At 38.4% G+C, this 16981-nt stretch overlaps 1 protein-coding gene across 1 annotated transcript in view; it reads right to left on the reverse strand.

The window, feature by feature from the left end:
* Window positions 1–504: 504 nt before the first annotated feature.
* NRG3 (neuregulin 3) overlaps window positions 505–16981 on the reverse strand; it is a 1070511-nt gene continuing 1054034 nt past the window's right edge. The window contains exons 7-9 of the mRNA XM_012801454.2: window positions 13063–13190; window positions 8554–8724; window positions 505–2598 (exon numbers count right to left, since the gene is read on the reverse strand). Coding sequence (XP_012656908.1) covers window positions 2091–2598; window positions 8554–8724; window positions 13063–13190 — 807 coding nt within the window. The 3' untranslated portion in view covers window positions 505–2090. The remainder of the gene's footprint in view (window positions 2599–8553; window positions 8725–13062; window positions 13191–16981) is intronic.

Raw genomic sequence — 16981 nt, forward strand, 5'->3', positions numbered from 1 at the left:
CACAATAATGTATTGGTTCTTACATATCTGTCCATTAAGACCATCTTTCTAAAACTTTGCCAAAGGTAAAATATTTTTAAATGAGAACTTAGATGATCTAGACATCAAAAACTTAAAATAATCTTTTCAAATTCAAACCATATTTCCTCTATATTAAAAACAACACAACTATGTTGGGGCAAATACCAAATGTCACACAAATGTTTTGTTATTTCTACTGTAGTTGTTTTCACATTTGAGACCTTGAATTTCTAATAAGTAGTTCTCATAAAAACATAGTATTTTTCTTGTCTCTGGATGGCATTCTGTCTATTAGTAAAAGGTTCTCAAAGAGCACTTTTCAATGTACTTTCAACAGAAAAAAAACTTGACCTGAAATAAGCATTGTCTATATTCACTGCTTGATTCAGAAATAGTTACATTCTCTTCCCATGGAATGTCGAGTCTTCCACAAAGAAATGTAAACCAAGGTTTCCCCAAAATGCAGTAAGAGAAATCTTTTATATACTTTCAAATACTGTGCCTTTTTATTTAAAACAGTGTAAACATAACAACTCAACACCACCAATAATTGGAAGAAGACTGGGTATGTGAACACTAATTTCCTTGTACGCCCCATGAAAGTGAGGGTAAATAAACAGACGAATCTTCAGGAGAGGTTTCAGTTCACCTTAGCAGTGGTAAAAATATTGCTTTATTCCAAATGAACATACAACACAATTTACTGTTCTTTGGGGGGTGGGGGGCTTCTTGTGAACTGAATAGTCTGGGCTTTGTGATTTCAACAAATTTATTCTTTCCATATTAACTACAGAAGCCAATGCCTTGGTCCACACGTAGCAGACTTGCTATTAAATAAATAGTAATGAGGATGATGAGAAAGCAAATGGTAACTGTCAATTTGTTAATTGCCTTGTGTAAATAATTTAAGTAGGCATGATTCAAAATTAACACACATCCTCAATTAACTTCCCATGTGCTACCGAATCTCATTAAAGAGCCGATAGCTATCCCTCTCCAAAGTACTCACATCAGAAAATGATCTAGACATTATCGAGAGTTTTAGAGGACCCCACCATGCACGTGACCTTGATTTTAAACTTACTAACTGAACTTCATACTTAGTGGAAAAATTTAAAGTGAACAGATACCTAAGAGGGAATTTTTTTTAATATTAGATTCCTTGATGTTTCCGAACAAAGTTTAGCAAGCTTAATACACACACACATGCACACACACACGCACACACAATGAACACATGTGCATACAGCATATGTGCTCGAGTGAGCAAGCCCTCACGCACGCACACTCGCACACACATGTACACACAGGCACACACAAACTGAGAAACGCTCCTTCAGAGCCTCTAAATCTCGAGGAAAAACATTTCTATTAGTAGGATTTTAGTGACATGACACTGTGATTTTTTTTTGTCTCTTTTTCTGTAATATTTTCCTATCTTCCTCTGAGATTCTGCGCTTTCAGATTTCAGAGGACGATGACACACAAGAGTAGTTCAGGTTGCCCCCGATCACTCCCTCTGCTTTTATCCTCCTTTCTGCTCCAGAGTCTTTGTGCCATTCTTAAAAAATCAAATAGAAAACACCACATTTGTTGACATGACATAACCTGTGATGAGGCTATTGGGTGAATAGAAATTTAGGGTTGGGACTCACACGCCGAATGGCAAGGGCCACTTGCTCACTGGCGCGTCTGCCCTCCTAAGACAGCTCTTGTCTCTTTGAAACCAGGTAACCGCCAGTATGTTTTAATGAGGACACTGGCACTGTGGGACCAAGGTTCCGAATCACCCACATCTTCTAAGAGCCAAAGAGGGCAGCGTTGGGACTAACTGAAATTGGATTCGGAATTCTACCCAAAAGCTTCAGTGGTAAGCTTTATCCCTCCTGAAACATTTCTTTCCCTTTAAAAAAATATTTTGTTAAAAAACACTATGATATGAGGGCGATAGACTATTTGGTTTCTTCTAAGTAGATGCTCTTAAATTAATGCATATAAATAATTTGTATTTAATTTCCTTTCTTTCCTGTTGAGCAAAGCCTAGAATGCACAGATTCCTACATCTCAAGTCACTTGGTCAGTGCAGAGTCTCTTTGTATTTCATTCCTTAAGACAAATTGTGCCTCTCGTTCTGATTTGGCCGTGGGACTCAGGGGGAGAAAGGCTGTGTTTTCACTCGCACTGTCCTCGGTCTCTACGCTGGCCAGTTCGTAGTCTTCTGACCTCCTGGCATCAGTCAGAATTCGGATCTGCTCCTGGACAGTTTCTAGCAATATTTTCACTTCTTGCTGTTCTGCTATAAGACAATCGCTGACGGGAATACTCACGTTGACCATGTCAGCTGAGTAGGTGTTTTTGCACCATTTGATGCTTTTGACTTCAGAAATCCCTGGCATTTGCATGCAGGTTTCCTCAAGACCCACTGAAGGGATGATGGGCACAGAACTGGCCCTTGTGGATGAATAGCCCACCAGGTCCTTTTGCTCCAAGCTATTAAAATAGGGGTTTGTCTCTCTTGAAGGCAGTTGCATATTTATTGATGCATTTTGTTGGGTTTTCAAACCATTAGATGAATACCTGCAAAAGAAACATAGTGTTATCCAGGCTGCTTTCCGCCGTGCTTGGTTCCAGCAAGATTCAATCCACAAAGCACTTTCCACATGCACCACCTCACTGAATTCTCACAGCAACCCCATGAGACGCATACTATGTTCCCAGTTAAACAGAGAAGTAAACTGAAGCTCAGATAGGTGAAGTGACTTGCCCAAGGTCACACAGAAAATAAGTGACAGACTGAGACTCAAACCCAGATCTTCTTACTTTAAGTCCAGGGGTCTTTCAACACACCACAGCTGTATAGGCAGGTGGGATATAGTCTTCCTGACCTCTATCCTAGAATACAAAGTAAATGGGGATTGAGCAGGTAAGTGTGGCCTTTCCGTAGCGACACACAGGAAACCCATAACGGCGTCACACTACTCCATCAACTCAACCACCCTCTCAGCCCGGGGTTAGTCCGGTAGACTTGTGGCCAACCTAGCTGAAACCCGACATTGAGCATCAGGGTGCAAAGTCCTGAAATTTTGCTTCATGCTGATTTTAGGGGATCCGAATCCAATTCCCATTGGCAATCAGCTCTACAGGGACTGCCTATTTGCCAGATGGTTGAGCCTGAAGATGGGTAGGGGAGGTATACAATTCCTTTGCCTGCCCAGGAAAGAGTATGAAGTGGGTTCCCAGGGCCTCTATCAGTAGCAGCTTTCTGCATTTAGTCTCTGAAGCCAACAAAGTAGGCTCCACCAGCCCATGACAAGGTCTTGTCAAGTATACCAAGGTGCCTCTGCATATAAGGTCAGGGGGCCAAAACCTGGCCCAGCATCTGTCTTGCCTGTTCATAGCTAGTAATCTTTCTTGGAGTTTTCCAGTGAAAACTGGAAATACGTTTTTGGAACTTGGTTGATAGTTTTAAAATTCTATTTTCTCCATTATTTTTTTCTTTATTTAAACACTAAATTAAACATTATCATTTCCACGCAATTTAAACATATTAACCCACCACATAATGAATCTCATTTCTTTGACTTACATTATAGAGTAACTAAAAATCGTGTTTATACATGCAGATAATAATCACAATGAAGTGTCTTGCATATTAAATAGACAGAAGTTTGCATTCCAGGGATATGATGGAAACACTTTAGAGGTCTGTCTTTCCACCAGACAGTGATCAAAGACATGGAACAGACTTAGATTTCTGTCATTTTCCTGCTTTCACTGTGCCTAATACAGAGTTGGCAATAAATAAATTTTGATTGAATGAACCCCCCAAAACATAAACACATCCTCAAGGCAAATGCTCCCTTTATTTCCCAATTAATATCCATTTTCAAACATAATAACAACAGCTAACATCTGCATAGTGCTTTTAGAAATCATTTTCACCTCTAATTACTTGATTTTATTTTTAAAAAACCTGTGGTTTATTTCTTATTATCACCATGCAAAGGATGAGTAAACCAGACTAAGAAGCACTCAGACTTGCCCCCAGTGATACCTTTAGTAAGCGACAGAGGAAGAATTTGTACCCAAGTTGTCCTATGCTAGTTACTGTCAAACTCAGAGGGTACTAATGAAAGGATACCCTAAAGTGAAACAGAACTTTTTTTTTTTGGGGGGGGGGAGATATATGTGTAGAATCCTTACCAAAACAAACTGTGTGGCCAGGTGTTTGAAAATTCACAGGGGATCTTACTCCTTTCATTTTCATGTTATATAACTGAAAATCTGAACCTACAGGTTTTGACTGATGAATCGATTTTGAAGAAAGGGGAGAAATTTCAGCTTCTTTGTTTTGTCCTCAGCACTGTCCTGCTCCCATGATTAGTCTGTATGAGGATGTAGAAAGTCTGCCTGCCCAATCCACCCATGGAAGAGAGCCAAGACATATGGCCCAGATTAAATCATAGTTCATAACCCATATCATTGGGTATATCAGCAGGTAGAATCTTATACCTCAAAATATGATAATCATATCATAATGCCTGGACCTAAACACTATTCGTAAAAATGGTGGATAAAGGGTCAAATATATTAAGGACATGTTCAAATTGTAAACCCCACAAGTCAACAAAGTGGCATGGCTGAGACATTACCAAAGGTAAATCGTACCAGTATGGCTTTGAGCATTCTTCTAAAATGAATGCAGAATTAAGGACCTTGAGGACAAAGAGAAATTGCAATTGACTATTGGAGGTCATTTCCCAAGCCAAGTATTTAATACATGTTTGACAATAACTGAAATCTAAAATGTTGCCATAACATAAGTGGGCTTTAAACAATAAGAATATGAGATTTTTGCCTTGAATCAAATATGATTTCAAGTCCTCACACCATTACATGCTTTGAAATATCAGCTAAATGGCAGCCTCTTTGAGTTTCCTCAACAATCAGGCAGTGATATTTAATTACCGTCTGGGGAGGAGGGATTTCTCTGAGGACTAATTGAAATGATGCCTCTACCCTGTTCTATCACAAGCACAGTGGTAATCCTCACTTCCTCCCCAGAGTTGCTGTGCGTGTCCCGTCTCTGGTATTCCAGCAGCACGTTAAGTGGGCGCTAAATGTAGATGTGATTCTGAGTTAGCAGACATTCAAAGTTCCGTATCCCTTGAGAGTCAGTGACTCTTTCACAAGTTGCTTCCACGTAGGAGTTCACCATTCCAATGGACTGCCTTTCCTCTCATCCCTCAACAAAGAAATCACAAGTGCATTTTGTCTATCACTGTGAGTCAATGCACCCTTTTATAAAGGAAAGACTAATTTCCAAAAATTAATCACTTTGGTTTGGGTCCTAGTAACTCAGGGGTCAGGCTAAGGAATTCATTTTTCTTTGCCAAGACTCAGTTCCTAGAGCATTTAGCAATGAATGATCAGACTACATTGAAGGAATCACGTTTCCTCCTGAAGCCATACAATTAGATATTCTGTTTACAAAACATCAGCCACCAGTGTGATTTCCTTCACATCCCTTTCCTGGTTTGGGTGTTTATACAAGAAACAGAAAGGCCATACATGTGTTCAATTTCAACTCTTTTCCTCTGTACCATCATGGGCTAGTCATTTAAACTCTGCTATTTTAGTGTATTCATCATCTATAACATTTCTAAATAACTTTAGTGAAATACATAAAATTACTAGACCGGTGTGGTAGGGACTTGATATATTTTGCATCCTGTCCACTTTTAAAATGTGAATCTAACTTTTGTGCTTCCATGTCTTTCTTTCTAGCATATGAAAACATTAGTTTGATTTGTCTGACACAAAGTAGTTCAGTAATTCTCTGAGCCATTACCAGGGCTCCAGTCAACGAAGGTCCTCAAGAATCTCCTCTTTACCTCACTCCTTCCCCAAGCTACACCAAGACAGGGGCTGGATTCAAGCTGGGCTGAAGTACATGCCAAGGAGAGAAGCCCCACTACGGGGAGTCTAAGTGCAGCGGACAGTGCCCACATGCTTGGTAAATGAGCAGCAGATAGCAGGTGCCTCTTACAAATTCATGACCCCCACCCCTGAGCTAGGGCCAAATTTGAAGAGGGCCTTTAGTTATGAAATGCTATTACCAATCCGATTTCCAGTCCACAGAGACAGTCAGTCTCCTGGGAGTGGAAAATAGCTGTTTTCCAAAACTGAGAATGAGATTGCTCCCTGAGATTCATTGTGCTGAGCACATAGTGACTTATCCTTAGAGTTGCCATTTATCAATAACGGGTGCATATCACACACAGGAAAGTAACTATGTGTACCAGCCAGCTGGAGGGAATATTCCCAACCCAATGGTGATTGAACCAAAACAAATCCATGACCACACAGACAATAAGTGTGAGTATCCCAGAAGTTTTTTTTTTTTTTTTTTAAAGAAGAATTGCCTCAACATTCAATGAGATAGCAGAGCCCCCAAAGATGTCTAAGTCAGCCACTGGCTCAGAGCATCCTTATACCCAGAGCACACGGAATGAAGCCATAACAGTGCCCCACAGAGCTACCATGGCATGGGCTGGATGTTCTGTGCATTCACTAAATCTCTGAAGTTGATTTTCCTTCACTATTCATTCTCCTCCTAACATCACCCTGGGAGTTTTATATATGTATGTGTGTATGCGTAGATGGATGGATGGATAGATAGGTAGATAAACAGATAGATAGAAAAGGGAGGAGGGGAGAGAGAGTGTCAGACTCCTAAGAGATCTCATTAGTGATTTATAAATAAAATTCAGTATAAAACAAGATTTGTTGTAATTTTTTTTTTTTTTTTGGAAAAAGCCTCAAGCTGTTCCACTGGGTAGAGTGCTGTGGCATCACAGCTCACAGCAACCTCCAACTCCTGGGCTCAAGGGAGTCTCCTGCCTCAGCCTCCCAAGTAGCTGGGACCACAGGTATCTGCCACAACGCCCGGCTACTTTTTGGTTGCAGCCATCATTGTTGTTTGGTGGGCATGGCTGGATTCCAACTCACCACCTTAGGTGTATGTGGCTGGTACCTTAGCCACTTGAACCACAGGCGCCGAGCCGATTTGTTATAGTTTTAAGCTAAATGCAAACCCTTTTCCCAGAGATAAGACCAAGAGGCATGCAAACTGCTTCTTGATTTGAATTATACATTTTGGACAACTTGCCTGTTGTGTTGAATTTGCAACTGTCACCCTCACACTATACCAAATGCCTTTTACAGTCCACTTGGAATTTCTTCAAAATTACAAAACGTAGCCTCAGGCCACTCATGTACATATTTCCTATCTTCTTGTCTTCCTAAAGAAATCTGTTGCTGAGCTTTGTTAGGGCAGCTTCCGTGCATCTCATGCCCAGAAAAGAGCAAAGTAAGGAAGGCGCCATGCTAGACCTCCCATCTGTTTTGGTCTTCAGCTTAATATAGACAATATGGGAAAACCACTCAGGCCAAAGCAGCATAGAAACCTGGCTTGCTTCATTCAAAGAGGGAAAAATTCTAGCAACAAGAACCCAGCTCGAGTGAAGACTGATTCCTGAAATTTCTGGAGTAAACCCTGTTTGCTTTGCTCTTGAAATTAATGATGACATCATGACAATGACTGTGACAAAAGCTACTGGCACTACTTCTCTGCTTACTTGGTGTCAAGTAAAAGCTCTCTATACATACAACTTTTTAAAATCTTCCTCCAAATCCTCCAGAGGGATTCATAAATGAGAAAACTTAAGCTCCTGATAACATTTTCTCTAACTTAGATGAGTAGTAAGGGACAGAGATAGAATGTGAACTCCCAGTCACTCTAAGTAAGTTTAAACGCAGACTGCCATGTTTGTTTGGGCAGTTTATGCCAGCTATGTGAATGGTGGCTGAAATTCACCCTGTGCAGGGCTGTCTCCATGAAAGGCAGGTATGACTTTTGCACCATATGGAGCAACAGCCATGGTGTGCCAAGCCACCCTTTTTTGCTGTACTCTGAGCAACTTATAGATATGAATTCAGTAAGTGATGTTGTGACACTACTCTCTCACCATTGACCTACATCCCACATTCAAGTTCAGTGGAGGCAGATTGTGTGTGTGTGTGTGTGTGTGTGTGTGTGTGTCTGTGTGTTACAGATTAGTATTCAGGATATTGCCCATGATGCTAATCAGAGAATTCAGTCATTTTTCTGACCTACAGATAAAGGAACACTCCAGTCTTCCTAATACACACGTATTATTGTTATTATTTCATTTAATCAGAGGCAAATTCCTAATTGTTTTAGCAATGTCATAGTAACACATTGCCTCTATGTCTACATTTATTTTCTTCCTAGTGTTATTCTTCCTTTTCACTGTAACATTTCCCAAGTACCAATATCCATCATAGCTCTTCTTTCAAGGTGATTCACCTTTTGAGGAAGAAAGATGGTAGTAAGCATAAACAATTAATAAGGAAGTCAGTGAATAAACCCCCTAAAACTTGACAACTTAATATAAAGCTCTGACATTAAAGACACCCTCCCTTAATTACATCGCTTTGAAGACCTACCCTTGGCAAGGTATCGTATCCTGGTCTGGGATCCTTGATTCTTCGAGTTGCTGATATGCTGGTCCCACAATTCCACCCAGCCTACTTCGAGGTGAGGGGGGTGTCCTTCTGAAGGCATTCCTATGGAGCATTCCACTCCTTTGCCCTGGGCTACAGCAAGAGGAGAGACTCCTGCTGAGATGACCAAAAAAATAAAAAATAAAAAATGAAGAGAGAAAGAGAGAGATCAAAGCAAAAAACTCACAGGTAACTGCTCGAACTTCACAAACACTGTATTTGCTTCCCTTGGGCCAGGAGCCATCCCTGAGTGCAGTGTGTGTGCCCAGAAAGAGGCAGGAGTTACCCAACTCTTTTATTCTTGGAGACACCAAGACATAGAGAAACTCCTGGGTTTCTGTCTTTTCAGTGTAGAGCACAAACGATGAAAATCATTTGCAGCTTTCCACAGGTAACAGGTGGGCTTAAGGCATGCTCACACTATAGATTCACCACACTGATTATCCATGCCATGGTAGCTATCTTTAATAGAAATGAAAATGGCCTTCTTAGTAGACACCAAAACACAGGAAGCCCAGGAGGGATATTTGGAGAAATTTTTACTTGCTAGTGATAGAATAAACAAACCTCATTTTAATTGGCATTCTCTCCTTAACATATGGGTTAAAGTCTCAGTTCACTTCTCCAGATTTTTATGAATTTTGAGAAACTACTTTTCCTTGGAGTTAACTCTTAATAAACATCAGATTGTATATTTTATTTGAGTCATATTTCCAAATATTCAAATACCCATATATTTATAGAGATTATCCAAGGGCAAAAGATGTGAATGGGTTTTACCATGGGCTTTGACAGAGTGAGAATTCCTACTGAAATTATATACAGAAAAGAACTGTTTTGTACTATAAATTTAATTGGTAACTTGACTCAGTATCTATTCCACACCCATTCTCATCTCCACCTCAGTGAATTTACTCTACTCCAGACTGATGAGGAGAACTGAGGTCATGAGTAGACATTCAATGAGGTACCAGATTATGTGGCCAACCTAGTTCTGCAGTGTTCACATAATAAACAGACTGGGAGTTTTGTGCTACATTCTAATTTAACTAGGAAATGAAAGTACAACGTTATAGAAAAAGATATTTTAAGTCTTCCAAGAAATCTTTCAAGTTCTAAAAGGCCCAGTCTCCCAACGAACTTTTCCTTGTATCGTGATATTATTTGGAGTTCTGTCACTCTTCTCTCATCAATATTTATGTTACTTCTACTTAATAAATACAAGACAAAACTTTGTAAACATTATATAAGGTCAGAGTTTGAGAATCTGACATTTGAGTTCTATTGGCCACTTTCCTGGTTTTGGCAATGTGGTTGATCAAACTTCATGTCCTTCAGGTCAATGTTAAGTTCCTGAATTTGCACCAACATAGAATGACATCTGGCATCATTACACCCTCATTCATTATCATGATTATGTCTTGCATGCCTTGTCCCAAAATGCCTAACAGCTAGGTCACTAAGTCAACAAGTATAATGAGCTCTAATAACTGTTTCCCTTTCTCCCTACTTTAATCTACCATCCAATGGCAATGGTGGAGTCTGCAATTTATGGAGACTTGGCTGCTGGAGTTAGGTGCACCTGGGTGTTAAGTCTCAGAAGCGTGATACTAGGGGAGGTGCTTGTACCAGTCAGAGTCCTGAAGGGAGATAGGTGGTGCTTTAAATTGGATCAGTTCAGGAGATTTGACTATTTACAAAAGTTGATTCAATGTTTGAGAGGAAAAAAGAGAGGGATACTACTTACTATACCTCAGGGCTAGTAACAAGAGGAAGCTATTCTCATCACTTTGACTGAAAGAACAAGGAAAGGGAGCAGGTACCAGAATGGAGAGAGAAAGCAAGTTGTCATGACAAGACCATGTGACAGGCTCGATGGTCCTGGGCAGCTGAACTCAACTGAAGCACCAAGCAGGGAGAGAGAGGGCAGAAATGCCAGGACCTCATTCTCCTTCTGCCCTCCCAGCTCTTGTCTGTGCCTCGTTATGAACCAACAGACACCAGAGGACAAGGAAGTCTGCAGCCCTCCAGTTTCACAGGGCAAAGCAAGAAAAGGTAGAGACTAGACGTTAGGGCAGGGAGGGAGTGGCAGAAGGAAGATGTTAACATCATACTTCAGAATTTTTGTAGAAGTGCTGTGGTAGTTATTTTAAAAGAGAAAAAGGACACAAAATATTGAGCCTAGCAGGTGCTCAGCACGATGAATTCTGCTACAGTTGACACTTCCAAGGATGATTCTAGACCTTGGACTTATTTCACTGTATAGAAAAAAAAAAGCCTACATATGTACTTTTAATAAATGAGTTATATTGTCAAAATATAATGCAATAAATATGACATTCCATAATAGATTTATTTTTTAAGCAGATGGAGGATTTTTCTAAACTAAACCTCAGAAATAACGGCTTTGAATTAATAGCTTTGTTTCACAACTGAGTTATCCAAATGAGTCATATTTTGAATGTACACAAAGAAATTAGCAATTCGTAGCTTGCTAAACTGTCAAAACAATGAAACCTATCAGCATGAACTAGTGACCTGTCTTAAAAAAAAATAGCTCTATGCCTATTGATCAATCAACGATTCAGGCCTTCTAACTCAATGTCATTCAGAAAGTTATGGTGAAGGCTGCAGGATGTATAAATCAGTGCCTGGGTTATCAGTCATGCAAACGTTTAAGTCTATTGCATGTTTTACAAAACAAAAGCTATTATATATTAAGCTATAATTTACAAAGTTCTGAAAGCACATTATAAGTCAACATTTGTCTATGTAGCAGGGCACAGTGCATGCCAACTGCAATGTCATTGAACCAAACAAAAAGGAAGGTCTCTTAAAGACATCCTTGTTTAATTTGTGAGTAGCCCCTGGAAAGCATCCTGGAAGTCAAGTTTAGGAGAGGAGGAAGCATATAAACAGAGAAGAACTGGGAACAGAGTTTTTTGCAGCTCAAACATATTAGAAGCTATAACTTTTTAAAATCTCAACTCTAAAACATTTACAGCATAATATAGAACTAGAGCAATATTATATTGAATGATTTTACTTGACTAGGTGGAATACTACTTTAACACATGTTATAATAAGCAGGGGCAAAATACCATTTGGGAGGAAATATGTGTCATTTAAAAGGCTTGTAATTTTGGACTTATTTCCCTAATTAAGACAACTTCCATTAGGTCCAGAGCAATGAAATGTGCTTTTCACAGAGAAAAATTCCATAAATGCAACAATTGATATAAATCAAAACGTGCAGTAAGTATATAAAAAATATAAAAATATACAAAAAATATATAAAAATATATTATCCAAAAGCCAAACATATTTCGATCCCAAGATACTTAAAACATTTTTTAAAATTGGCAAACCCTTCATATCTTAGTCTCTTCGCATGTAGAATAAGAATAAAAATCACCATCAAGGGCTGAGGATTAGTGTCAAGAATGACCCCGAGTCTCAAAGTCAAGGAGGCCAGGAGCAACAAAATCCTTTCCTCATGACTCATTAAGAGGCAAGAGAGAGGGAGCTTCTTATGCTGTAGGCTTTGGCACGGTGGTTTGCAAAGCATTGCCCAGTATGTGAAGCCAACAGTCAACAATATTTATTTTTCACTGTTTAGGAATAACAGTCATTATTTACCTTTTCCTTTTTAAATTTTTATCATATATATATATATTAAATTTAAAAATACTGTATTTAAGAAAAGGAGGCTTAAATCTCTGGATAACTTCTATAAAGCTTGAGGATATATATTTGGACCCACATAAACACATTGGCTCTTATAGCATTAGTGCTAAACTTCACCATTTGATTTAGAACAAATACCTTCCATCTGGGAGCCTCACATTCCTCAAGAATAAAAACACAAGTGTGGACCCGAAGATGCAGAAGGACCTGTTCAGCTTTAAGGTTATGAAACGTATCAAATAACATAATTTTTTGGCTTTCTCCTTGCAAGAGCCAATTTGTGGGATCAGCTTACAAGAAAGTACCAGACCATTAATAACAAAAGATCTTACAGACCCAAGGAGACTCTCCAGGCTTCTTCTCCCTGGGAAGTTTTCTTTTTTGCAAACCATGATGGAAGACCTGGAACCCATGACACAGAGTGCCTAGGGAAGTCATTAACTTTGCATACTAGGAAAAACAAGCTAGGAAAAAAAAATGGTTTTAATAGTTGTTCAGAATGCAATTGTTTCTTTCACTGGTCTGAGTCTGTATAGCTTTGACAGGTATGGTGAGGAATTCTTACGGGAGCAATGCTGCCTGCTGGGGAAGCTGGTTACCTTTGCTTTAACTGTTGAGAGCTGCTTGGCATGTACTCTGTGCAGAACTACAGGATAAGCAAGGGCAATCATCTCTCCCCAGTAACAGTGCCATTCCTTGGCTGGGGCTGTCCAGCATGTACCCAGTGCGACTGTGCCCACTCCCACCATGATTAGCTACCTGTACCTGTGGTGTTTGACAGATTGGCTTCCTCTGTCAGGAGAAGGGACCTCAGGGAATGACTGGGGGCCGACAAAACTTGACTCCATCATTTTCTCCAATGCAGTCACAGGATGCCTTTCCGCCTTTGAATACTGTGGGAAATCACATGCACAGAGTTGAGCAGGAGGGTAACTAAGGAGAGGAGGGCCCATAATCCCACAGGGAGGCACTGAGAGTTGGTGGAATGCCCTGCTTCTGTAGGCCACCTGATCAGGAGGGTGAGAGAGACGCCATTTGCCTCCCATTTCTCTCACACTGAGTATCCCCCACCCTCACCAGCCTTCTCTGTGATTAAATAAAGGAATTCAAAAGGGTTCTTTTCTCCATAATCCTGACTCTGTCTTCTCACTTCAGCTGCCCACCCCCATGACACACTGTGCCTGACCACCAAACAACACTGCCAAGTATGTTATATTGAGGTACATTTTACCAAAAATAAAAAAGTTGGAGTTTTTAGTTCTTTCCTCCTTCCAGCTCTGATGCTTTTTATTACTTCTGTATTCCTTTCTAACGTCTAACAAAAATCCTATCTTATTACTGAAAAAAAAAGTTGAATTAGTAGCTGGGTTACTAATAATAGGATTTCATTAGATATTGATTGAATGAACCTCATAATATTCTGAGAGTTACAGAGGACATCAATTCAGAATATCTGCCCACCAGGCTCTGCTGCTTCTCCCTTTCTGCCTGCTACCAGGTAATTACCATGTCCAACAAGGAAAATTTGTGAGCATTTGACTCTTTATAATGCCAAACTCTTGGTTTCACCATGATTATAATATCTCATAAGGCACAGAAGCCTAAGGAAAGCTTATAGAACTGAAACTTGAAGGAAAAATTTTTCCCAAAAGGAAGTATCACAGGGTATCTCAAGAGGCAGCAAGCTCTCAACTTTGACTTTCAGTATCTCCCCGGATATTTGATACTTAAACAGACATCTAGAAACTGCAGGTGAAGACTTTTTTCAGAAATGGCATTTTTGGAATGCTAACCAAACTAAAAGAGATTTTGGGATCGGGAATATTCAATACCCAGTGTTTGATCAAGCTACACATTTTAAGTGTTATCCTGAGTAACTGCAAAACTATAAAATTCAGTAGACGTTTTTTTCACTCCCAAAGCAAAGAAGCTAGTATTAGAGGCACAGGCCAAAAAAAATGTTAAATTTAAAAGGAAAATTGAAGCTCGTCAATCTTTTAGAATCTCAAATCCATATGATGGGATAATAATATTCCTCTTATAGTATTGTTGAAAAAGTAACAGGGCAGTATTGTATAATATACCTGAATCAAGTGAAAGGAAGGCAGATAAAACAAGGAATATAACACTTCAAGATATTTTCTAGCCTCTTAGGAATATTATCTCTGAACTGTACAAAACTACATAAGTAACAAGATTGGAGAATAAATTTCAGCTAAGTGCCATTTCTAATCAATTGGTAATGGTTGCCTGGAGTCTTATGTTTACATGGATTCTAAGGATGACTTATGAAATAAGAACTAAGAAAAGTGTTATAGGCAGAAGAAAAATGAATGTCAGAGGACGGAGTAGATATATTTTATTACAAACTTTTTATAAACATACAGGCTTTAGAATTAACACTTGAAAGTAAAGTCCAAAGAATTTCAACATGGCTGGAAGTTAGAGATAAGAAGAAAAAAGAGAAGGGAGAAGTGAGATACTTTATTTCATTTTTTAAATCCTGGCTATGGTTGTTGAGAATCAGGATAGGATAAAATATGAATGCTGATTAATTTTAAACACTGAAGAACTATACATAGACACATACTCTACACACACACACTATATATGTGTTGGTGTGTGTGTATATATGTATTTGTATGTATTAAAAATTAGGCAGAACTAAAACAAAACGAGTAAAGAAATATATAATGTAAAAACCATGAAAAAGAACATTATTAATTCAACAACATTAATAAATAGGATTGTATCAAAAAAGCATGGTAAATTGGAAATATATATGGCAGAGATAAGTGTGAACCATCAGTGATGCCAATAACTATGGATGGTTACATTTTAATATTAAAATACAATTCTTCACACATTAATTTAAAAAAGCATTCACCTGTTGTCTGAAGAAGATCATTTAAAAACAACAGGAAAAAGATCAGATAGAATGGGTAAAGATACACCCCACAAATTATAGGAGAAAAAGATCTACAACAGTTATAATATCAAATAAAATATAGTTTGTACAAAACATGTTTTAAAAGAGAAAAGGATGGCTATTTAATAGTAATAGAAAGAATAATCTACCTGCTGATAAATATTCATAGTCTTTTACCTAGCTAATGACATAACCTGGAAAATACAGAGTACAACTAAATGCATTGCATGAAGATCTCGACCAATTGACAATAACATTGACAGCATTTATTACCTGTTATAGAAACATGGGTAGCATTTTGGGTCACAGAGGAAAATATATAATTCAAGAACAAAGTGCCAGAGGAATTATCCATGAAAATAAAATCGATTTTATTTTCTACCTTACTTCATGAATTTAAAAAAATCATGTTACTGAAGATGCTAAAGTTTAAAAAAAAAAGAGTGATAAATATATTAGAAGAAAATATTGAAGCAATAACCTTACATATAAAAGGCCTTCTCAATAGCTCTCAAAATTCACAAACCATTAACATTTTAACAATTAATTACATCAAAATTTAAAATAAGTATACTAAAAAAAATTCCATAAAATAAAAACAATCTCTGTAGCAATGAGCATAACTGTGGATGATAAAGTATAATTTTAGATTAAGCTATACTTTCATATTTTAACAAAGAAGATATTAATGAACTGTTTGGTTAATAAAAATACATTTAAATAATTTTATAAAATTAAAAGGTGATATTTATTCAAAACCTAAAGGGAGATTTGATTAACTACTAATTTAAATATCTTAAGTAGCAAATTGACTATTAGCCAACCAAATATAATTAAAAAATCTGGGAAAATGTTGACTATTCACATGTAAGTTTCAAGACTATTTCTAAGATGTAAGGGTTTCACAGAAATGAATGGGAAGAAAATAAAAAGTGGGAAGAAAATTAAAAGCAATGGTATGAACAAGAATGTCACATAAAGATAAACAAGCAATACACACAAAAAGGTGTACAACTGCCCACATTGTAACCAGGCAGTAATCAAGATCAAGACAGTTAAGCCGGGTACAGTGATGTCTGTCCTCTCAGCCACTAAAGAGGCATTAGCCAGAGTATTGATTGAGGCCGGGGCACAGTGGCTCACAGCTATAATCCTAGCACTCTGGGAAGCTCAGGTGGGAGAATCCCTTGAGCTCAGGAGTTTGAGACCAGCTTGAGCAAGAGCAAGACCCCATCTTTACTAAAAACAGAAAAAAAATTAGCTGGCAATTGTGGCAGGCAGCTGTAATCCAAGCTACTTGAGAGGCTCAGCAAGAGGATCCTTGAGTTTGGGATTTATCCTATAAGGGTACATGTGAATCTTACTAAATGTAGAATATAAATGTCTTAACACAACAACTAAGAAAATGACATGAAGGCTGTGTTAACCAGTTGGATGAAAGTATTTCAAATTGTATATAGGAACAACCCATTGTACCCCATGTTAATATTAACGTACACAGCTATGACTTAATAAAAAATAAAAAATAAAAAATAAAGGAGTTTGAGGTTGCTGCTAGCTAGGCTAACAACCACAGCCTAGCTAGCAGCAACCTAATGAGATTAGGGCAATGAAATGAGATTCTGCCTCAAAAAAAAAAAAAAATTAAAATTAAAAAAAAAGAGTAAGTAGTGCTTTAGCCCAGGAGCTGGAGGCTGTAAGTGCACTTTGTGAATTGCTACTTGCACTCCAGACCGGCCATCATAGCAAGACTCT

This window comes from Otolemur garnettii, unplaced genomic scaffold (genome assembly GCF_000181295.1).
Source record: "Otolemur garnettii isolate 467f Iridium unplaced genomic scaffold, OtoGar3 scaffold00008, whole genome shotgun sequence".
NCBI classification, from domain to species: domain Eukaryota; kingdom Metazoa; phylum Chordata; class Mammalia; order Primates; family Galagidae; genus Otolemur; species Otolemur garnettii.